The sequence below is a fragment of the Vicia villosa genome, linkage group LG6 (genome assembly GCF_029867415.1).
Source record: "Vicia villosa cultivar HV-30 ecotype Madison, WI linkage group LG6, Vvil1.0, whole genome shotgun sequence".
In the NCBI taxonomy this organism is placed as follows: domain Eukaryota; kingdom Viridiplantae; phylum Streptophyta; class Magnoliopsida; order Fabales; family Fabaceae; genus Vicia; species Vicia villosa.
The window spans coordinates 1,972,826-1,997,007 of NC_081185.1; the positions used below are offsets into that span (position 1 = coordinate 1,972,826).

The 24,182-nt window shown below is 33.7% G+C and overlaps 1 protein-coding gene across 4 annotated transcripts in view; it reads right to left on the reverse strand.

Moving 5' to 3' along the window:
• LOC131608725 (protein SWEETIE-like) overlaps positions 1–21,708 on the reverse strand; it is a 31,468-nt gene extending 9,760 nt beyond the window's left edge. For 2 of the 4 annotated variants that reach the window (XM_058880252.1, XM_058880251.1), the window contains exons 1-29: positions 21,351–21,708; positions 19,837–20,044; positions 18,785–18,891; positions 17,391–17,627; positions 17,195–17,284; positions 17,022–17,109; positions 14,113–14,177; positions 13,346–13,450; positions 13,003–13,092; positions 12,822–12,902; positions 12,673–12,741; positions 11,539–11,664; positions 10,911–11,014; positions 10,151–10,283; positions 9,647–9,753; positions 8,086–8,196; positions 7,842–8,009; positions 6,398–6,484; positions 5,176–5,269; positions 4,297–4,365; positions 4,086–4,208; positions 3,929–3,997; positions 3,732–3,836; positions 3,477–3,565; positions 2,022–2,178; positions 1,312–1,461; positions 599–648; positions 358–457; positions 40–96 (exon numbers count right to left, since the gene is read on the reverse strand). In XM_058880252.1, the coding sequence (XP_058736235.1) occupies positions 40–96; positions 358–457; positions 599–648; positions 1,312–1,461; positions 2,022–2,178; positions 3,477–3,565; positions 3,732–3,836; positions 3,929–3,997; positions 4,086–4,208; positions 4,297–4,365; positions 5,176–5,269; positions 6,398–6,484; positions 7,842–8,009; positions 8,086–8,196; positions 9,647–9,753; positions 10,151–10,283; positions 10,911–11,014; positions 11,539–11,664; positions 12,673–12,741; positions 12,822–12,902; positions 13,003–13,092; positions 13,346–13,450; positions 14,113–14,177; positions 17,022–17,109; positions 17,195–17,284; positions 17,391–17,627; positions 18,785–18,891; positions 19,837–20,044; positions 21,351–21,512 (3,201 nt within the window). In that variant the 5' untranslated portion in view covers positions 21,513–21,708. Of the gene's footprint in view, positions 1–39; positions 97–357; positions 458–598; positions 649–1,311; positions 1,462–2,021; positions 2,179–3,476; positions 3,566–3,731; positions 3,837–3,928; positions 3,998–4,085; positions 4,209–4,296; positions 4,366–5,175; positions 5,270–6,397; positions 6,485–7,841; positions 8,010–8,085; positions 8,197–9,646; positions 9,754–10,150; positions 10,284–10,910; positions 11,015–11,538; positions 11,752–12,672; positions 12,742–12,821; positions 12,903–13,002; positions 13,093–13,345; positions 13,451–14,112; positions 14,178–17,021; positions 17,110–17,194; positions 17,285–17,386; positions 17,628–18,784; positions 18,892–19,836; positions 20,045–21,350 lie in introns of those variants that run through there. The other 2 variants (XM_058880253.1, XM_058880254.1) reach the window with 2 other exon arrangements.
• Positions 21,709–24,182: the final 2,474 nt, after the last annotated feature.

The following is a 24,182-nucleotide window of genomic DNA, read 5'->3' on the forward strand; positions in this document are numbered from 1 at the left end:
ATATCTATATTGGAAATCCTTCCAGGGTTAGAAACCAACCGGATCTTTCTCAATTAGATGTCTTAGAGTAGAGATTGCAAGATGGCGTAAAGTTGGCTGCATCAAGAAAAATAGTTAGTTGAAAATAGTGAATAACAAATTAATACTGTTGAGATATTATAAATATAATTAGTATCAATTAGGATATTATGTTAATATGTCTTGATTATATTTACTTGATTTTCCTTTCTTAGTTGATTCTTTTCCTAATTATTGGGATTGACTAGGAGACTCGTGTGTGTGCGTATTCCTCCCATATTATGAATCGGATTTTCAGTCTCAAGTAATGCCAATAGCGAAAAATATGAAGAAAAAAACCTGTCTTGATGACAATGTAGAGAGAAGAGTCTGCACATGAGAGTGCACAGAAACAGCTTTCGGTGCAAAAAGAACAAGTTGTTGAGTGAAGCGTGCACTCCTGCAATATAACAAGCAAAACTACTGAGAATCATCAGTAGAGATAACACTCGACTGAAAAAGACTTTCCCAAAAGCCAAAGACTAGATGACCATGAGAAAAATGTAAATTATATGATAAAGCATGGAGTTATGAAGCATACTCAAGCATTGTTGAAGTTTCTTGCCAACAGCTTATCTCAGCAATGGCAGACTGAAAAGAAAAAGAAAAATGCATGAAATTTACATTTACAACAACAACCAAGCCTTACCATAATAAGTGGGGACCGGCTACATGGATCAAACTACGCCGTAATGTTCTATCAAAAACCATGTTTCTATCCAACTTGTTAATCTCAACTCTCAAGATCTTTCTTAATAGTTTCTTTTTATAGTTTTTCTAGATCTTCCTTTACCTCTAGTTGTATGAAGTTTACATTTAATGATTTTAAAAAGAGGAAAAAACGAAAGCCATGTGTTATGTGAACATTTAATTATTAATATATTTAATGTAATGGTTCTGGTAAAGTGAAAAGCTTAAGTTTTGTGACAACAGGCAATATATACTCAACTTTACAGTATGGCTGGAGTGTAATTGTTGTATCTTTAAGGAAGTTACTTTTGCCACGCAATTGATTGGGTATCAGATAAGGCATTTGGCTGTTATTTGACCTAAATGATCATAGCTTGCGGTCTCTTATGGAAGCTTACCAAAGAGACATGTTGAGAAATTGGGTAGCTTCACCTCATTACTTTTTTAATACTTTTCATTTCATTTGCATTTTACTTTTATATTAGATATGATCCCTTGTCTTCCAAATTATTTACAACTATCTTCTCTTTCTTCTTACATTAAAATAGTTCTAAAAAAATAAACCTTGGAGCGTGAAAAAAAGATGCTCCCTGGTACAAGCTCAGGACCAAGAACAGCAACTATAGCATTTATAAGGCGGCCAACTCCCTGCTGAACGTCTGCCAAACCATTATCATCAGATAAAAGAATGTCCATAGCAAGGGAAAGAGTTGCCTGCAAAGAAAAATAGAGATAATAATGAAATCATAAGATAGATAATATTACAGAAAAAAATGAGGTACTCAATCAGATTAACAAATAAAAACAACAAAAGTTTTCCTTCCAGTCCTTCATTTTTCTTTAGTTTTTGGGTGCAAAAAGATAAATCACTTAGAAGAGATGTAAGGAGGATGTGGAATGCAGAAATAAACTACTATACATAAGCCAGGCAGGCAGTAACTTACATGGGAGGGGATATGCTTCTATTGGTAAAACATTGGCATAAATTTTCTGAGCCATGTTCATGTGAATATGTATGTATGATAAAAAGGGGTTCTTTTGGTAAAGGATAACAAGGGTTTTCTGTGTTGGATAAACATGAATACTGTAATAATCCATAAAATAAAAAACTGAAATCATTGGTGCAGATGAATCAATTAGTGACATTTCAGCACTATGAGTAATGTTGATCCTTAAGAAATATTTTCATTAAAATAAGGGAAAGGCAGACTATCTGTTCTATATGTGAGAAATATACTGATCACAAGATGCTGCTGACATTTGAAATGAGATACCTGGACATGAGAAACAAAAGACAGGCCTGCAGCTTCAATAGTTAAAAGAAGTCCATGCATAGACCAGATCTGCAGATTTGGGATAAAACTTTTAGCCAGCGCGGTAATAGAGCTCACTGTTGCAGGCACTAAAGTTGACAATGCAATCCCTCCTGCACTGCAGCAAGATATATAAGATAAAAACTGTCAGGACATATGGAGTCATGGGAAAACGAAGTAAAATATACAATTTCTCATTTAATTTGAGAATAGTTATCAATCTGTTCAGCCAAATATCTAATGAGATTATAAATTTACAAGTATAACGTAACAGAAAGGGTTCAATAAATAACAAAACTGTAAACCTCTACTGGAACCAATATGGTTTTTGTAGTCTAATCCGATGATGAATTAAATCATTTCATGAACGGGAGCACAAATTCTGTAAAAAGGCCAGTATAAAAGTGTAAATTTTATTATTATTATTATTATTATTATTATTATTATTATTATTATTATTATTATTATTATTATTATTATTATTATTATTATTATTATTATTATTATAATTAGTGTAAATTTAATTATTATTATTATTATTATCATTATTATTATTCATGCTAACAACCACTTTTTTTATTATATTTCAATTGCTAATCAAGTTCATCACTTAAAATTTTCCACAAATATTTACTATATATCTTGAAAGAGCAAGAAATGAAATGTTGTAGCAAGATCCAGTGCAGAAAAATGGCTTCGCCTACTTATAAAATGATATGGCTTAAACAGTTGCTTAAAGAACTGAGGTTTGGGTGTGTTTCAACTTTCAAAGATGATGCTCGTTGGTGAAATAGCTATTTTGATTAGCTTTTGAAGAAAATTACTTTTAATAAAAGAGGGAGAAAAACATAATTTATGGTGTTTATGCTTTTTCAACCATATTAACGAACAACTACTTTAACAAGCATAGTTTTTCAAGTTGAATGTTATTTCATTTCAACCATAATTTATGTTTTTTTTAATCACTAATGGATCATCTTTAAACTATTTGTATCAGAAATTATTTTTTAAGAATCTTAAACAAACACGCCCTTGTGGGTAATTGTTACACATGGACTCTATTCTCCTATTAGCTTTCTTGTTTTCCACTTTTCCTCTTCCTTAGCAAGACTCGCTGTACTTTTATCTTATTGATTGGTTCTTGTGGAGGATTTCAAATCTTTTTGTCTTTTGTATATCTCTTCTATCTGAAGATTCTGAACCAACAAAATCTCGGCATAAAAATTACTGTCCCTTAAAACTAGTCAAACACATATCCACTATAATTAAGGAAGAATTTGAACTACAGAACAGACAAGCTAGTTGAAACAAATTAAAAAATTTCAGTAATTCTGAACGGAAGAAAGATATCCTGGTTTGGAGAGGGTGGGGTTTGAAGAATTGATTAAAGAAAGATGCAAACTATTAACCAGTGACCTGTGATGAATGCAGCCAAGTGCCAAAGCAATTGATCCAGCATAGTAGGAATCAGTTGCTCCATTTAGCTCACCAAGTAGAGATCTAGTCTGTTAGCCACCATCAATGATGGAAAAAAAATCAGAACTGAACGCACTAAATAGCACATACAAAATTTAGAAGCTATGTGCGTGTGTGGACTGTGGAAGAGAAAAAAGTTTTTTATAGGTAAATCACAGTTCTATGAGGATTTGAGAAGCAGAGTAAAAAACTTGCCAATCTAGCAGTGAAGATATCATTTCCAAATCGAGCTAAATATCCAAGAACTTCAGATGATGCTCTACGCTGTGATGCACAAATGTCTCCTTCCACCAAAATACTCTTCCATTCAAATATGGCAAACAAAGAAAAGCAAAAATTAGTGTTGAACAATAATTAAATGTGTGTCATATTGTTGGTTTAAGGTTTTCTACCTGAAAAATAGATTGTACCAACCCCAAAATCTCTTGTTCTAATGTTTGTGGTCGAAAAGAAAGCAAAGACTGGAAAATATAATGAAATCAGAATATTAATATTCGGTGAGATCAACACAAGGAACTTGGATCATGCCAATAGAAGGATAAACAGAACCTTAAACCCAGCAAGTAAGCCCACGCAAATATTGGTTATACTAGATTTGCGCCAGTGTTGTTTTTTCCCAGCTTTCAGACACTGCTCAATTACACCAAGAAGGGACAGCATGCCACCACTATCCTGAGATATAAATTACTAATGATTTCAACAACAGGGAAACCACTAACAGAATTCTACAGAAATATAATAGCGGTGTGTGATGCTCTACCTGAGAAGAAAATAAGATCCCGAAGAAAAGAAGCATCTGGTTCACCAAAGTCTTGCTTATTGTCTCCGGCTTCAAGGTTAAGTTTAGGTTACCAAATGAAAACACACCATTATGATAAAAAACAATAACTAAAACAAGATTGCATGGAAAAGGATATATGAAATAATCTGGATAAACAAATCAAAATGTGCTAGTGAAACTACAAAGAAATTCTAACTTAAATTGTACAATAACAACGGAGCACTTTTCCTACTAAATGAGATTTAGATACATATATTAAATGACATCATTTTGTTCTATTAAATACCAAGTTTTCGCCAAGGGCCAAATTCTTAACAAGGCCTTTTAAAATGATTTCTCCCAAGAGTTTTTCATAGTCTTTTTTTCTCCCCTCTACTTATCATACTATCCTCCATCTAATCAAGTATCCGTACTATCGCATTAATTTGTCTTTTCCTCAAAAAGCAAAACCATCTTACCGATAATTCATCATTGTGTCCTTAAACTAGCAAGAGACATTCTCGACTCTCAATGTACATCAATCATGTTATGAATGTATTACTAAATGTAGTTTAGAATAATATACACGATGATTTTCCATGGTGCATTTCTGAGTTAATATCAATTGATTCCCCTTCTAATCTCTCCTTCCTATTATTTATATAGCCTATGTTTTCCATCTCAGTAATTAACTTCCTAATTAACTAGTCTAGCTAAATCAGTAATAGATTAAAGAACAAATGATAAGTTAGGTCAAATACAAATAACGCATTAAAAATATATGGGTGATGTTAATTACATATGTAGTAGATTTTTCCTTAATTAGTAATAATTTATGCCAAGAGTTCCAGATTTTTAATTTTTCCAAAGAAATAATACCTGAGGAAAGCTAGAAATTTCGTTCTCCCATACACAGGGCATGATGCTATCTTTTCCACCTTGAAAAGCTCGGAGCTCATCTTCAAACCAATCCCTTGTTTCATATAAATATAAAGTTGAGAGAAGTCAATAGGAAAATGGAGAAGAAAAAAGAGAGACCTAGACAACTGCTCCACTTGTTTTCAAAATAATGCTGAAAAAACTAACATTTTATATAATATCAGCCTCGCCTATATTAAGTGTCCTAAAATATATAACAGAAATATTAATATTTCGATGACAGAACAGAACTAAGTTTTTTAATGAGTATCATTTGCCAATGCAAAAAAATGGAAAACAACAAAGGTAATTTGGAACATAAACATTACGCGTGGTTAGAGGAGAGAGAAAATGAAATCTTCTGATACAAATCTCCTTTTTATGTCAAAAATTGAGGGTACACTGATTGTTTGGGATGCAGTCAGTAACAGGAACAGAGACAGACAGAGGAATCCAAGAGTAGAGAAACACAGAAGGTGGAAAAGATAGACTAGCACAAGATGTACAAGTTTTGGTTTATATCTTGAATACAAAATATTCTATTATATTAAAAGAAAGAAAAAGAAATATTGAAGCAGCCAAAAAATTCTCCATATAGCCTAAAATAAAATGAACAAGTACCAAAAGGCTTCGTGAGTCTAAAGAATGTAAAGTGATATTTTCTTAGCATGTGCTCTAGAAACATTGAAGATATAAGAAGCCCAACTTGGTTCAAAGTTACAGGTACAAGCTGGTAAGATGTTATTTAACCCCATCACAACTATATTAGGCAGACACTACTTTGATTCCTCTGTTAATCATGAATATGGTACTGGGCAACTTCAATCAAATTTCATCCATTTGCACTTAAATAACTAGACAAGATTTAACTCCAGAAAATAAAGCCAACCACCTCTGAAAACCACTAATGGTTATAGAATGAACAAAAGAGCAATGCAGAGTGGAAAAAGGCAAGAACAACCACAAATGTAGTCTACCTTGACAGAGCACCAAAAAGAGTGAATTGATAGCATCTAATATGACACAGTATACTTTTCTTATAATTTAATGGAGGAGTTTGTCATTTGCAAACAAGTTAGGGAATCTATGTAATTTCATTTAACATCAAGGGTTCATTACAATACACTCTAATAATTAGGAAAAGATACTACAGAGCATAACAGTATAACAGCCAGATAGATACCTTCCAGGAATCCACGGACCCAACCATGCATCTCTCTTGTCTAACAGCATCCTCAAGCATGAACTTTCTTCACATTCTGAAGCATGTCTTATTCAAACAAGCAATAACAAATATTCAGATCAATCAATGAAGATTTAACGGTCTAATCAATTGTTATGTAAATGACGTAAATAAAAGAAAACTGGAAAGAATTCTAGAGTGGATGTGATATGACCTGAAAAAGTTTTTATTAGTGAAAAAAACTGTTAGCAAAATTTTTCGTTGTTTTCAAGACAATTCCTTAATTTATTAGAGTTAACACGGCCCTATTGGGTTGTTAGCGGGTCGCGGGAGCAGAGCGGGTTAAAAACCACTTTCTGTTTTAAACGATGAAAACCCCAAAATACCTTTTAAAAAATATTGTTTTAAGGGTATTTTTGTCAATTTGCACTTCAGCCATAATATCCAATATTCATCTCTCTCTTTCATGTTTGCTTCGCGTTCTATGCTTCATCTTTCTCTTTTGTGTGCTTCATCGCATCATCTTTCTCTTGTGTGCGCTTCATCTTTCTCCCGTGTTTGCGCTGCCACCTTCTGGGTTTGTCGGTAATGGTACCTTTAAGTTCTTTTCTTCTTCTTCTATCCTCTGTTTCTTTTCTTCTTCCTCTATCCTCTGTTTTTTTAAAATTAAAATTTAATACTTTATTCCCTTGTGTTGCGTTAAATTAATACAATATTCCTCCGTTTTTTCATTCTTCTTTCTTAATTCAATATTCCTTGCTAATATTTTTTTATTAAGACTTGTTGATGTTGAACTGATTAAGAGTTGTTTTGTTAAATCTTGTGTTTTGATAATTTAATTTATGAACCTTTTATGGGTATTGAGTTATGGGTTCAATTTTACATTAAGCATATGTTTCTAGTTAGTTATTAATATCATTCATGTAATTTGTCTTAAAAAATAATAAAATAGCAGTCATACTACTATCCGCCATCCCGCTATCCCATTTTTAGGGTCAGCCGCTCCGTGCCGCTATCCAGTATTGATAACTCTGCCCTTAATAATATAATAACAGTTACAAAACTGAATAGCCAATTTTCCTTAATTCCTTTATGAGAGTCTAACATCCTCTCACCTTATATGTCGTGAGGTTGAGTTAGGGTCTACAATTCTAAAAGAGTGAAGAGGCTAAATGACATAACCACAATTCTAAAAGGAGTGAAGAAGAGGCTAAATTCTTATAGTAACGGAAAAACTTCACTACAATTTGATGTGTATAGTTTGAGCATAAATATTATGTGTTTAAAGAGGTTCTAGTGGCACAATGGTTTATTTGGGATAAAAAAATAAGCAATTTACTTCTATTTGGAGTTGAATGGTTTATTTGGGATAAGAAATAAGCATTTTACATCTATTTGGAGTTGAATAATCTGAGGATAAATAACAGAAAAATAAAAACACTACCTGAACGGAAATGTACATAGTTGAATAATCTGAGGGTGGTCACTTTTAAAAGACGCGGGATCTGGGACAGATTGATAAGCTATTAAAGTTTTGATGATGAAAGTGTCAACTGCAGGCTTCACGTTCGGAAGCTCCTTGACTTTTAATGCCGATATGTATGATAATGCACTGCTTTCAACAAGGGTTAGGAATTACTATCAACAGTCAAATGAAGTTACAGCCATAAATAAAGCAGCACAGATACCTGTTAAGGTATACAAGAACGGGTTGAAGTAGAACTCCATCATTCATAACATCAGGAGATATAAAGCATTTTATAAATGCTGTAAGTGCATGAACAGCTGCAGACCATACACTACAAAAAAAGAGCAGACCATTAAAGACACATGCACAATTAGAATTGCTTCTGATTTATTATTCAAGACAGAACACGTCTAAAAAATAACAATGCTTGGCAACTTCAAATTTTAAAGAAATCTACATGACAAGAAACATGTGGACCCTATCTTGACTGAAAGACTGTGTTCAATTAACATAACAGCAAATACTTCGTGAATATTTTTCCTGATTTGATTGGTTTGCTCAATTTGTTATAAAGCAAGGATATTCCCAAAGCCTAACAGATCATACAAGATCTGTGAAGTGAACTAACAGAAAGAAGATTACTTTCCTCATTGTCTATGTGGATGACATCATCCTCACAGGTGATGATTTACGAGAAACGGGAATGCTGGAAGAGACTTTTCCTGTGAAGTTTGAAATAGAAGATTTGGGGTCATTTAGGTACTTCCTTGGTAAGGAGGTAGCAAGGTCCAAACATCGAAAAAGACATATGTTCTTGACCTTTTAAAGGAAGTTCTGAGGCTGAATATTGATCAATGCCACAAGAAATTTGTTAATTGATTGGGTTAAACGGAGTTCTTAAAGAATTCGTTGTATCTATTAACCTTTCCATAAAGTTCTATTGGGCTGATAATGCAACAATTAGCCAGGGGCGGTTCTAGAGCCCAGCTAGCCCGGGCACGCGCCCGGGCTCAATCCCTATTTTTTTTGTACTCCTCTAATTTAATAGTCGATTTTTAGACAATTATGGGCAAAATTAATAAAAAATAGGGTGTAAAAATTAAAACAGATGAATAATTAGTAGGATAAATCTTTTGCCCAGACTATCTAAAATTCCTAGCTCCGCCACTGCAATTAGCATTGCCAAAACCATGTCCAACAAGATTGAACCAAACATGTGGAAATCGATAGGTACTTCACAAAGAAAGAATAGAAAATGAGACTGTTTGCATGCCATTTGTCCCAATATCTTAACAAGTGCAGATATTATACTCACTGAAGGGTTATCCAAAAATATATTTGAATTTCATGATAGCAAGTTGGACATGATAGATATTTTTACACACCGACTTTAGGGGGGTGTTGCTATAAAGCCCTGCTTTAGAGTCTCCAACTACCTGGTTCCCTTACTTTCAAAAAAAAAATCTGATTACCTTTCCATTTTTCTTTATTTCATAATTTTCCTTTGTATTAATTAGGATTGTATCATATATGTATCAATATCATTACCAATATCTGACCAGATTCTAGGATCTTTTTCTTTTACTTCTGCAGTTTGGTTTCTAGAACCAACTCTGCTCCAATAGTATGAGCTGTATCCGTTTGGTATTATGCACAAGAATGAAAACAATTTTCTCTCACAGTTCTTTTAACAATGATATTCACCATATAAATGCAAATAATTTGGCTAATATGAAAAAGTTCAAAATAATTTGATTACGGAAACAATACGTTGTACTTACTATATCCTTGACATTAAATCATCGGTTTTTGCAACTTCATTTTCTGGATTCCCTGTAAAGAGTGTAGCCCACAGTGCTAGAATATCAAAGACATCCTCTTCAAGCTCCTGCGGGCAGGGAAAAACCCTAAAACATGAGACTTTTTCTTTAAAAAATTATAGGGAATATCACCAAATGCATTCCTAATAATAATTGTAACAATTCATATTATCATGTCTTGCAAAACATGCGTGCAAATTTTCTGTTATAATTTCAAGAGGATAGATAGCTACAGAAGATAGACAAGGGCTTGAAAAGATTTGGAAATAATATGCCTTATTTTGGAGCCAATAAGACTGACGTATTGAATATTTGATTCTTCTCCTTAACGTGTTATAAAATATTAAGGCTAATTTAAAGCTGATGTCAAATATTTTCACACGCTTTCCTTTGCCATTCATTTTATTAGTTTCATAACAATTATAGCTTTTCAGAAAAAAATTCTGACTATCAACAATTTAATACCTCCTTAGGTAAAGAAACCAATAAAGATGACAAAAGCAACCATCCAGCTTCTTTTTCAACTGTCGCTGCTGATGGATTGTGGCTATATTCTATCAGCATTTTCTTTGAAACCTCAAACACTAATCTGGGAAGCCTGGTTATAACACATTACTACATATTAGTACAAAAAATCAAGCAAGCATTGAACTGCATAAGAAACAATTCTTTTGTTATCTAGTAGCATATGGACAGAGTTTAAACAAAAAATGTAAATTCTAATAAGATATTTAATTGTGTCAATGAAGAATGCAGGAAGAATTAAATATATATATATATATATATATATATATATATATATACATATATATATATATATATATATATATATATATATATATATATATATATATATATATATATATATATAAAGATATATATATAAAGATAACGAAGGTGTTGATTGACATTTATATCAACTAAGTTCAAAACTATAAAGTATTATGGGTCTCTGAACCAGTTGTGGCACTGATTCATTACACACATTGTCATCTAAATTATAGGGTTGTAATCTGTTTCCATTCCATCTCAAAATATAGATAAATAGTATGATACAAACAAAAAGACATCATTTTCAAAGCAAAGGCTCAGTGACACTGTATATACACAGGGGAAAGGAGTTCATTAATTTGGTGGTGCAAAAACAAAAATACAGGTATGAAATTAAAAAATAGAAAACAAAAAATGTAAGAAAACTAAGGGAAAGAAGAGACAATAAATAAACCTTGCTGGGTAACCAAGCGGCAATTTTGGTGAAATAGAGACTAAAGCAGCCAAGACAGTAGCCTGCCCGTGCAAAGAATCAAGTTCAAACTGTAAATTGCTACCCTGCAGACAAAGTATTAATGTCAATTCAAAAAATGAAAATTTTTAGAACACCACTACTTGAAGACCTGAAACTTTTTTATAATCTCTGCGTAGAAAAGCTAAAACTCCACTAAAAATTTCAACCTACAAAACATTTGAATATGAAATTTGGTGGCTTCTAGGGGGATCAGTGCTTCATGTGGTCTATAATGGATCACATGTGCAAGACTTTTTTGGACTCATCTCATTCTCATGAACATATGGTGGATCCTCAATGTAATATTATGCATAATAAAATGAAGGGAAGAAGATTTTGGCTAATTAATTACAAATAATTATCAATACATGTTTCTATCTTTTTATGTAACTTTGTTGTGCCACAGCTATGGACAGTTTCTCTTTCCTCATCTTCTATTATACTCTTTTCAAATAATTGTTTATAAAAATTATTCTATCAATAACAAATGCTTTTGAGAAAAAAAAATATCAATAATAACAAATGATGCATTAAAATATAGATTATCATGAAGTTTGAAGAATTTTACCTTTTCAAAAGAAACACTCTCTCTTAAAGCAGTAAGATTGGTCACCCCATATGAAGTTAAACCACTGACACAAGTTGGATCAACTTCAGCCATTGCACGTAATGCTAAAGCAGCCTCAATCCGAACCTAACAATATACCAACTTCAAAAAGCTATAACAAAGGGACAAGACATGAAAGCCTGGATAAAAAGAATTATTCTCTGATTCCATATTCTGCACAAACATGAACCCGATCAAAAGTATTTCAAATTGGATAAAGGCATGCGAAAAATACATACATTTTTAAGAATTCCAGATTGCTTCTAGAGTAATTCAGTGGAAACTATAAGCTCTCAACTTATCAAGTGAGGGGTAAAATTAACTGTCAAGGAGCTAGCCGTCTAACACTGTGGGGTTAAAATCAGCTGTCAAGGAGCTAGTCATCTAAACATGATTTGATTATGTAGGGTTAAAATCATTGTTGGGTACATGCCTAGTATATTCATTCTATTTATATCTCTAGTAAATGTACATAATCCCATATAACCACCGGAGCTTAAAGTATACAAAATAACTACGCTGTAGTTAAATTTAATAACTATATTAACTAAGCTGAACAATTAATCACACAAGTGCATATTGTTTACATTTCTAACATCACTCAACCATCATCCTAATAAAATTACATACACAAACACGTCTTCAAACTTTCCTTAATGCCATCTCCCATACAAGTGTTTCAATTTTTACCACTATGAGCAACATCACATCTTCCTAATCAATATAGAACTCAAATTTCATCTTGAATAATTAAGAAAAGAAAACCCATAATTAGGAAAAAGGAGCACATTTAAATCTCAAAGACCTTCAGATAAGAAGGTGCAGAGCTCAAAAATAAAGGGGTTTCCATTTATCTTCCAGAGATAGCCATTCTAATTGAATTTCAGCCATCATGTTTCGCTGCACAATTACCAGAAAAAAATATCTAAAAGGGCATATCACATTTAGTTTTTATAATTTCTATCCAAGAGCACGAGGAAGATGACGTGTTAAACCAAAACAAGAATAAAATCCAAAACTAAGTGCAAGAATAATAATAATAATAATATAAGCATAGGTGCATGTATATATGTATGCACACTATCACGAGCTCACCAGCTTTGAAGAATGCGACACCGCAGCAACTACAGTGTTGTCAAGAACTTCCTTAAAATCAAAGGGAACCTGCAAAATGACAAATTGAGATAACACACGACGTCCCAACCATACTTCCTCCTTTTGTAATAGAACCTAAATCTCATTACCTCTCCCAAAGTCTTTAGAGTATATGACACTGTTCGTAAGGCCGCCACCATCATGGAAGGACCAGCTTCAGGTGACTGGAGCTATATGCCAAAAATTTGGGGAAAGAGGGTAGGGGGTGAATGATTCAGTACATATCATTAAGATGAAATAAAAGCAAGAAGGGCATAAAGAAATCTGCACCTGCTTTCCTAGAAAAAGCAAAAAATCCCTCTGAGTGGGCTCAGTCATTTGATCCGTTACTCCGACACGAAGAACATAAAGAACACATGCCTGCAGCAAGATAAAGATGCTCTGGTCAACAGTTTAAAAAACTAGAAATATTAAAGGAAACCAGTGGCTGAAAATTCTAGCAGTTTTCTTTAATCAAAGGCCCACTAGCATCTTCCCCTGATTCAATATTAGGACCCATGCACAGTATTCTACCACTAATCACTGCCATTTTATCTCAATAAATGCACATCATAAAACAAATCAACTGCAAAAGAGAAAATATAAAGAACATTTTATTGAAAGAAAAAAATACCAATGCATGGGCATCAACAGAAGTTTCAGCACGGAGCATTTCCATAACTTGCAGTGCATAATTTTGTAGCTCACTATCTGGATGTAGATATTTTATACGAATTGCCTGCAAAATAGAAATTGACGGAGAATAAAAGATCGACCAAGACAAAACTACCAAAGGTATATATATATCCACTTTTTGTCAATAAAGAGAGAAGACTTGTGCACAAGATGAACTCAAGATTATACAAATAGTTCACTGCAAAATTATATTAATTACAAATCATAATGCATTAAAGCAGAAGACTTTTTCACAGCTATAAACAACAACCCATAATATCTTCATTATTTATATTTCTACTCCAGTTAAACACCAAACCTCAGCAAATTAACAAAATAAGAAAACTTCCATAAAGCTTCAATTCAAACTCCATATCCCTCCCAACATTAATGATAAGTACAAAACGTGGCCTGAAGTTATCGACAAAATACTTCTCATTATTGATAGAAAAAATCGTTTGAAAAGTAGCTAACATAACTGGGCATAGAAAAAGATGAGCAGCAGTTAGTGATTAGGAAGGGGAAAAAATTGAGCTCAAAAATGTCCAAATACAGAAAAAAGCATAATAGGGCATGTAGACCCTTGATAAAAAACAAAACAAGACAGACTTCTAACAAAATGAAATAACAATGATATCCACTCTACAAATATCAACAAGGAGATTAGAAGAACGCTTCTAAACAAACAGTTTGCTGAACACCTGTCAGAGAAATATCAAGATTTACCTGTAAGAAGAATACCCAAGATAGAGTCAGGCCAACCCGAACATGCCTTGAACGTACTCCGCTTGCTGAATCAAAGTAATTAATGTCATTACATGCCCACAAAAGATGTACACGGTCATAGGAAGTCTTATCAAAATAATGAGATAATTTTACATTTGTAATTTTTAGATACAGAGAGAATTTCCATTGGTATAATTATTTTATTTCTGTATTTTTAGCTTTCTTTTTTATTTTAAATTGGGTCTACCTCATCTTTACAAATTCGGCTTGTAATGTGAGAGGTGTTTGGCACCTCTTCACACCCAATGCTATTATTGGTTTGGTGCATGAAAATATGGTAGGTGGCCGGATGGATATGCTCTAATACCATTTCCCATTTTGGATTTGGCCTAAATCATCTTTACTGATTTGCAAGATGAGTGATGTCCACCATTCATAAACCCTATTCATATTGTTGGAATTTCCGCCTTAGTTGTGGTCGGCCCCTAGTCACCTTAATTGTTTAATTGCAGCACTTTGACTTGCCTTCATTGTAGCTCTCAACACCTTCATTGTGTTGGATTTTGTTAAGAGTCTCACATCAGACAATATATGGTCTGACCATGTGCTTATAAATGGGGGCACTCCTCACCCTACAAGTCGGTTTTGTAGGGTTGAGTTAGGTCTAACCACATTTCTTAACATGATATCAGAGTCTCGTTTAAGATTCGGTGGACCACCTACTATCAGGTTTCCATTACCGGGCCACCCACCATTGATTTCCACGCTTCAGTTGTCTAATCCTGGGCGTGAGGGAGTGTTAAGAGTCCCACATCGGACAATATATGACCTAAACATGTGCTTATAAATGAACCTCACCCTACAAGCCGGTTTTGTAAGGTTGAGTTAGGTCCAACCACACTTCTTAACAAGTTTGAAGGGGTGGATTTAGTCCCACATTGTTTATAGATATGGCATGTGTTGTGTTTATAAGTGGGGGCAATCCTCACCTTACAATCCTGTTTTGTAGGGATGAATTCGGCCCAACCCTAATTTTAAGACATACCATATCAGTATATAATGTGGGATTCTCTACAAGCTTGTACATTATTTAATACTCCCTCCCAAAATTAGTGTCATGTTTGAAAAAATTATTTGTCTATAAATAAGTGTCATTTTTAGTTTCTAATACAAATTTAACTTTTATGTTCCAAATTCCAATTTTACTCTCTAATTAATACTCTTTATTATTCTCTCACTTTGTATTAGTAATAATTAGAATGCGTTGATAAGGGTAATTTGATAAAATTATTTTTCCTTCTCTTTCATTATTACATTTTCTTATTATGTATGAAAGTGTCAAGTATTTTTTTTTTATTATCAAAGAGGAGAATATATTTATAGAGCTCAGGAAGTATTTTAGAGTCAGAAAGTGTCAAGTATGACACTTATTTTAGAACGGAGGGAGTATTATTTACTACAATTATAAAACTTGTAAAACAAGTTCACTTCACATACAATACCCGAAGCACAATGTCAAGAGAAACAAAGACCATCATTTTTTCACCTTTTTTGTTTATTATTATCAAATAATAGTAATGAATCTCGATTAAAAGCAATGAAAATGTTTTCAACGGATATGTAAACAAGTAAAACAACTAGAATCCTAAATTGAAAATTTTATTAATAGACTCAAGCATTAAAAGTCACATTCATTCATGCATCCTATGCAAACAAGCACTCGTGGCCATCAGAAAGAGAAAGGCCCAAATGGCCAAGCATAACCCATTTTTTCACTAAACTCAATGTAAACCTCTAAGGGTACGGTTGATCAGGGGAAGATCTTAAACATTACTCCATCTATTTCAAATTGAGTGTCGTTTAAAGTTTTCGCACACAAATTAAGGAATGCAATAAAATTGTCAAAAGCTCTACACTTTTACTAAATTAACCTTAATAATATATTGGTAAGTATTGTATATAGTAATAATTAAATGACACAATTGGAAAAGTAGCGTTGAAATTTCCGTCTTCATTGTGGTCCGCCCCTAATCGCCTAATTGTGGCATTTGGCTTGCCTTCAATGCAGCCCCAAACACCTTCATCGTATTGACTTTGAAGGGATGGATTTAGTCCTACATTACTTGGAGATACGGCTTGTGTAGTGTTTATAAAGTTTGGGCAACCTTCACCTTACAAGTCGGTTTTATAGGGGTGAGTTAGACTCAACCCACACATTCTAAGATGGTATCAGTGCCCATCCTAGATCCGCCGTTGGACTTTCCGCATCATCCACGCTTCGGCCTCATTGAAGACCAAGCATGAGGAGGTGTGAGGGAATTTCCGCCTTCATTACAGTCCGCCCCAAATCACCTAATATTAGAGTATAGTCTATTAGTGTATAATCTAGAGTGTCATGTCATCAATACCGTGGCACAGGTTAGGATACCTATATATATCCTATCCACTATATATATCCTATCCATTGTAACAGATTTACACAATCAATAATGGCACTCTAAATTATACACTAATAGACTATACACTAATACCTAATTGTAGCATTTGGCTTGCCTTCATTGCAGCCTTCAACACCTTGAGTGTATTGGTTTTCAAGGGGTGGATTTAGTCCCATTGCTTAGAGATATGGTATGCATAGAGTTTATAAAGCTTGGGCAACCCTCACCTACATTGAAAGGTGAAAATGACATCCATTTTGAAATAAATTTTATTTGTTAAAACGACACTCATTTGACAACGGATAGAAAAAATTATTTACACGCAGGACCACCTAGGTAAGGTTCTATTTTTAAATTTGAGGGGAGGAGGGAGGTTGGGCCATGTTAAGCAAGTTAATCACGGACCTGCCATGATATACTCTCACCATCTTTGCAAACAAAAATACGGTGGTCCAAACAAAATCATTTTACCTTTTGTGAAAGCCAATATCAAATGCTTCTGCAATCCACCTTCTAGCTTTTTTGCTTGTGGTAAAGGGCCCTTTCCCTTTGGTTGAATCTAGTAAGATTTAGGAGAGGGAATTAATGAAGGACATAAGCATCGAGGACAAGTCAGAGAAAAGAAAACAAGTATATATAGAAACCTGTGCCTCAGGATTCATTCCAAGAGCAAGCAAGGAACCCAAAGTTTCAGCAAAGGCGTCACGGACCGATGCAACAGGATCTTCAAGAGCCTATCAGAAGCAGCAGTACAAAGACAAGTAAAGAATACTGTGATTTTTCACCAACCGATTGCAGTGTTTATTAGTGAAAGAGATGAAATTGAGACAAAATACCTGCCTTGACACAATAAGATGCTGAATTGTCAAGTTCTGCCACACCTAAGCCTGGACCACCAATGCTAGCAAATGCCTTCAAACATCTTGCAGAAGCTATTCTCACAGCAAACGACTTGTCCCCAGCGGCAGACCTCATTATAAGACGGAACCCCTCTGAATATGCTGTTGAAGCAGCACTACCACCAGAGCCTTCTAAAGCATTCCGAAGCATATATAATGCTTCTTGTCTTACAAATTCCTAAAGTTTGAGAGACATGACAAATTTATTAAAAGAAAGCGGAGCAAGCTTAAAAAAAAGGTGTTTTCGGATGAGAAATAGAGAAAACGAGAAAACAAATGAGAGAATTTGTGCATATTACATAGTGGAGCTATGTTATATACAATAAGTCATAATAAAATGAAAAATACTAATCCTACCCTATTTTCTATATTTACGAGACTAATAAACCATAATTACCCTATGGATCAACTAAGCATGAGCTTGGGCTCTACTGCAACAATTTCAAGAAATCAGTATAGGTGGCCTATGAAGCAGAACACCCGGGGGCTGAAATTCCATGAACTGCTTCAAAAAGTCGTAATTGGTGGATTGCATTGTGCTAATAGATGGGGCAAAGGAGGTTACAAATGCAAGAGATGAGAAAAGGAGGTGAAGGAGTTGCGCTCTGGAAATGAAGACAGTGGGAGAAGGAGGAGAATGGTCCAGGGTACTAAGGTGGCAAAGAGTAACTTATGTCTCTTCCTTTTCTATTTTTTATAGATATTTTCATAACCCCGGACCCTTCACCAGATTTGAACAATTCCAAACAAAAAAAATTGAAAAATTTAAATTGAACAGTATTGATTAAACGGCAAACTGATACAGGAATTTGTGTACCTTAGACATGGCCTAATCTTTTTATAGCCTTTTTTATTTTCTTAATCTTAGTCAATACTTCTTGTACATTATCATATAAAGGTGACCTTGTTTTTAACTAAATTGTTTAAATTCTCTAGTGATGGGAAACGCACATTCTCGACAGCCAAGAGCCAAAGTATTTAATGAACAACATTGTTCAGCTAAGAAGTCAATCTTGTACTCAACATTAAGTTTTCAGGCTCTTAAATTTTAATATATATTAAAAATAATCAAATAATGAAACTTTCAACTTAAACAGAGAATGGAAAAACAATCAAAAGATAAAACTAATTCAAAGATAGATTCAAAAAATTACAAATTCAAAATTACAAATTCAAAATTACAAATTCAAAATTACAAATTCTTGGGCAAGGGAAAATATGTATGCATAAACCAACAACATCAACCAAAGGAAACTTTTATAAGGCATTTATATTTTGCAACTCACTGTGCCTCAGTAATTTAAACATATAAACAAGCAAGCTGTAAGAAAATACCTCATTGAATTTCATAAGTTTAGCTGCTATATTGGTTGTTTCAAGCAAACCTGAAGTAATTTTTCTCCCAAAGTGCTTATACAATTCTCCCAAGCATTGTGCAGCACCTACAAATATAACATCATATTCAGAAAAATAAAATTACAGGAAGAAGAAAAAACAAAAGATACCTCACATAATATGACTAATAATTACATGCAAGAAACAATGGAAAAACCAGTATCCAATATACTCTCTAGAATGAAATATAAGCAAACTTTACCTCACGTTTTTTGGAATGAAATATACACAGATGTTTACTACTTCTCTCTTATTTAATGATAGTATCTCTAAAATTCCCCCCATTTAATTTAACTCTTTATATTCACAATGAACCAACTTATTAGTCATAGAGGGTAATTTAGGAAATAGACATCGTTTTTCATTGAGACTTTATAGATTAAATGTAATATCAACTGTCTTCCTAAATATGCATAATTTGGTCAAATTTTGCTTATATTTCATCCTGGAGTGAAACATGATCTATGATAGAACATTATGGCGTAATTTGATTCATGTAGCCGACCCCACTTAGTGGGGTAAGGCTTGGTGGTCGTTGTTGTTTATCCTGGAATGAGTAAAAAGCATGCAACGTGAAATATAACATAAATATGGCGTAAAGAGTCATGTCATACCGGGAGCAATCAAAAGAAAACATGAAAAATCAACATGAAAACTACTTGTGTTAAGAGGTTTGATTGACCATAAGGGTGTGTATTTTCCCCTAAACTTATAATGACACGGAGTTATGTTAACGGCTTCTCTTTGGTGTTGAGCTCATGGCTGCTTCAAACTATACAAACATTGCATTATGAATTTATGATGCTAAGTTTATTTGGAATCGGAGAGGGATATCACCATAAATAAACAACATCAGTAGCCTTCTTCAGATAGAGATAGTCAACTATTCAACATTTATCAACTATTCAACATTTATCAGAAGAATTCATTACAAGCAAAGCACCAATATAATATCCATCTAAAAGTTCAAGAAATCTTTAATTTCAACAAACCAGCAATTTTCAGAGGTTCACTCTTCTTCCCGTCAGAAAGAAATCCCTGAAGGCCACTTGCTCTAGAGTAAATCGATATCCCATCTCCCTTGGATATAATCTTTGCCATTGCTACTGATGCCAAGTGACGCACAGGCCGTTTTGCACCAATAACAAGTAAGGAATATAATGCATCCTCACATCTCCTTTGCCACACCATAATATTGTCCTGCAAGTTATGTATTTCAGTATCATATATCAATAACCCATGCCAAAAGTCTTTCTACAAAAATTACAAATGAAAAACATTGCCTCTCCCGGTAATTTTGGAGCTTTGGATTATATATAAGATCCAATTCCTAAAATCAGTAAGAGCTTCATCAACAACCTACAGACGGTTTGGATTACCTTACTTAACCTTATTACAGGCATAAGCAATTGTGAGCACTTTGCCATAACTTATGGAAACAGCTTATCAGAAGTTGTTTTCAGCCTATTTTCATAATCTCTCTATGATAGCTAATGAAAACCGCTTATAGCTTATTTAGTCATAGAAATGACTAATCTTATACCACTAGCTCTTAGTGTATGTTTGGTTTATCTTTTGAAAGAGTCAAAAGCAGTACTAGATGTGTAAAATTGATTTTAGAGTGATTTTGAAGTGTTTAGTTGTTCTAAAGTAGACTTAATAAAGTTTATACAGAAATATAAGGCAAACGGGCAACAATCTGCACCGCTACTCCTTTTTAGATGGCAAAACAAATTCTCTTAAAAACTACATTCATAGACCTAGGAGATACAAAATTACTATTCATAAGCCTCCAATATTGATTCTATTTGACGCTAATTTGTAGTTTTTGAGTTTAGACGTGAGTTTTACACTAAAATTTAACTCACTTTTACATAAATTATCCAAACATAAATCACTTTACATCCAACTCACTTTTAACCAAAATCAATTCCACAAAACCAATTTACTCATAATCAATTCTCGTCACCGTAGAGCCAAACACACACGTAACTCGCTTAATTAGGTTGTTTGTCCAAACATGGCCTTACATTACCAATTCGAATCTTCAAGCTGTTCTCTTCAGCATACATTGAGTTTGACAACAATAAAATAGCTAATCACTAATCAAATGACAATAATGATAAAAAATCAAAAACACTTAATCCAAACTGATGCAACACAAGGTAGAGTAAATCTAGCTAAGTAGCACCTGACACCTTCAGAGATGTGATGTCTAAAATTGACACCGACGACAATTACGTTTAATTTATTCATTTTTTTCAAATTATAAACGGTGTAGTGTCATGTTTCTGGTGTCCAGTCATGTTTCCGGTGTCCATGATTTATAGAAATCTACTCTAAAAAATAGATACAAGCAAATGCAAACTCGAACGAATCAAAATAGAGTGACAAACAGCAAGATCAATGGAACCTCAAACCAAATCTCAAAGAAACATTCAAAATTGCGGGAAAATTGAAACCGAACGAGATGCGAAGAAACTGAAATGGAAGTGGAGGAAATGACCTTAGTATCCTCATCGATGGCGGAAATGAGATCCGATAAGAGATCGAAGCAGAGAAGTGGCTCCGGAGATTTGTGAGCAAACGAGGAGACTATGGATTCCAGTTGCGCCACCAGTACGCCGAACCGCGATAGCGGTGCCGGCGCCATCTGATTCTTTGACATGAGAATTCAACTTCCACTTTGCGATGCTGTATAGTATAATATCTCTCTCGCAACAATGTTATGTGGTTGATTGGTGTGTTTAAACCAAATGAAGTGGAACTGTTGAAGAAGAAGAAGTTGTTGCTTGGATCACAGATTGATGTGTAAATTTCAGATTAGTACCTCCTTTTCGAGTTCTCGTGTCTAAACTCGTCTATTTTCATTTTATAAACTAGTAGTAATTTTCATTTTGCAAAAATATATAAAAGTAGTTTATACGTACAACTAAAATAATTAATAAATATAATCTTGGAATTTTTTTTAGCGGTCTTGTAATTTTGTATTATTTTTGTTATTGGTTACGAATAGGCATGGTACATTCCGATAATATTTTCAGAGAATTAGTTCCTTCAGTCGATGTTTCTTTGAATGTTGAAGGGTTGTCGTAAAGGCGATAGATGTTGGCGGTAACTTTAATAACAAACAAGAGTTTGATGATCGGGAAAGCAAAGCATGCTCACATGAATTCGTAGGAATGCAATTGACATTGGTTTTGGTGCGGTAATAAGAAGTTCGGATAATGGTACGGTAAAAAGAAACACTTTCGTAACAATGTTGTGTGAAAGAAGCAGGAAATATCATCCTCCTCTAAGAAAGTTTAAAAGAGACGACACGGGTACTAGAAAATGTGAGTGTCCATTTAAAATTCGTGGTTACATGGTGGCTAGCAAGAAGTGGAGATTTAATGTTATTTGTGGTTTGCATAACCATGACATGTGCGGGATATTACAAGGACATCCTAGTGTATGTTGGCTCAAACTGGAAGAGAAGACATGTATTAATGACATGTCCTTGAATCTTGTTGTACCGAAAAATATACTTGCCACGTTCAAACGGAAGGAACCCGACAACGTATCAAATATATGCAAAGACGGAGCTAGCTATTGGACTTTGTAGGCATATGCCCCCACTAGGATTCAAAATATATTTATAATCATCTACCTTATGAGTGCATAGTAGTGATAGTACATATTACGTTAGACAATTATTGCATTTCAAGTTATTCTTCAACTAGCACATTATACAAAAAAAAAAAACTTTTTATCTCATGTTTTTTATAGTATAATTTTGGAGTTAAAAAGAGTTAGCGTTCTATAATCTATCATTTAATTTGTGAAGCCAAAAAGATGATGTACACTTATAATTAGAAAATGGTTTTTTTTTTATTTTCAAAATATCAAAATTATAAAAAAATTAATTATTTATTTATAAATAATATATTATATTTTTAATTTAATAAATTTAAAAATTTGCCCCCACAATTTAAAACTTCTGGCTCCGTCCCTGAATATATGGCAAGTGTATAACATCTGGTACCGCAATAATAAGGCGATTAGGGGAGATAGAAGTGAAATGCAACAACTGTTGAAGATGTTGGATGATAACAAATACGTGTCGCGGTACAGAACTTGCGACGATGGGATTACGGTCCGAGATATTTTTTGGACTCATCCGGATTCTATAAAGTTGTTCAACACTTTCCCGACAGTGCTCCTTCTTGATTCTACCTACAAGACCAACAAGTATCGACTTCCGTTATTTGAGATGGTGGGTGTTACATCCACGAATAAGACATACGTCGTTGGTTTTGCTTTTTTGGAGTGTGAAAAAGAGGATAATTTTAGGTGGGCATTAGAGGTGTGCCGGTCACTTTTGAAGGAACAAGTCGAGATGCCCAAGGCGATTATTATGGACCGCGATACCGCTTTGATTAATGAATGCATGAACAAGTAGAAAATAGGTGAAGCCCTATGTGATTGCTGAACAAATAATGGATGCATGGACTCGTATTGCAAATTCTTCGACAAAAGAATTATACGCCGATTCCGTCTTTCAATTTCGAAAAGTGTGTGAACAGTATCCGAAGTTATTGAAATATGTTGAAAGCATCATTCTTGATAAGGTGAAGGAGAAGTTTGTGTGTACGTGGACCAATAATGTCTAACACCTTGAGAATACAACCACCAATAGAGTTGAATCTGTAACACCCATTTTCTAACTCCAACTAAATACATATATTCACAGAGTATTAACATGCATATAACTAAAAGGGCATCACATGTAGTTTCCATAGCAATGAAAATCCAAAATCAAAACATACAAACATGCAACTAATCATATTTACAACACAATTTGAAAACTTCGTGTTTCGTCAATATGCATATCGCAACGGAATAACAATTTCTCAAGCATTTCAACGATTATATCCCATACTATAATTGTCTACCAAAATCATAATGACATTATCATCTCATAAATATGTCATATGAATCCAACGGTAGACATCATTAGCCATCAACACCATATATATCCAAAATACCATGTTAAATACAATAAGATAACATTGTCCAAACATAAAAAACATGAGTTTAAATACCCCTTAGTGTTACAAGATAAGAGCATTGACTCACTACCTAAACCGAAATGAAATCATTGATAAGCTCCTCGGCTAAATCCTCGTGCAAGCACGCTACTCGTCGGAACCTGGGCGATGTCGCAATGAACATCATTCAAACAGAAGTGTGAGAATTCAAATCATTATGAATATATATAATACGACATAATTTAAATGAGTTCAATAAATATTACACATGGCACAAATTTTCAATTATCACATTAGCATACATCAAT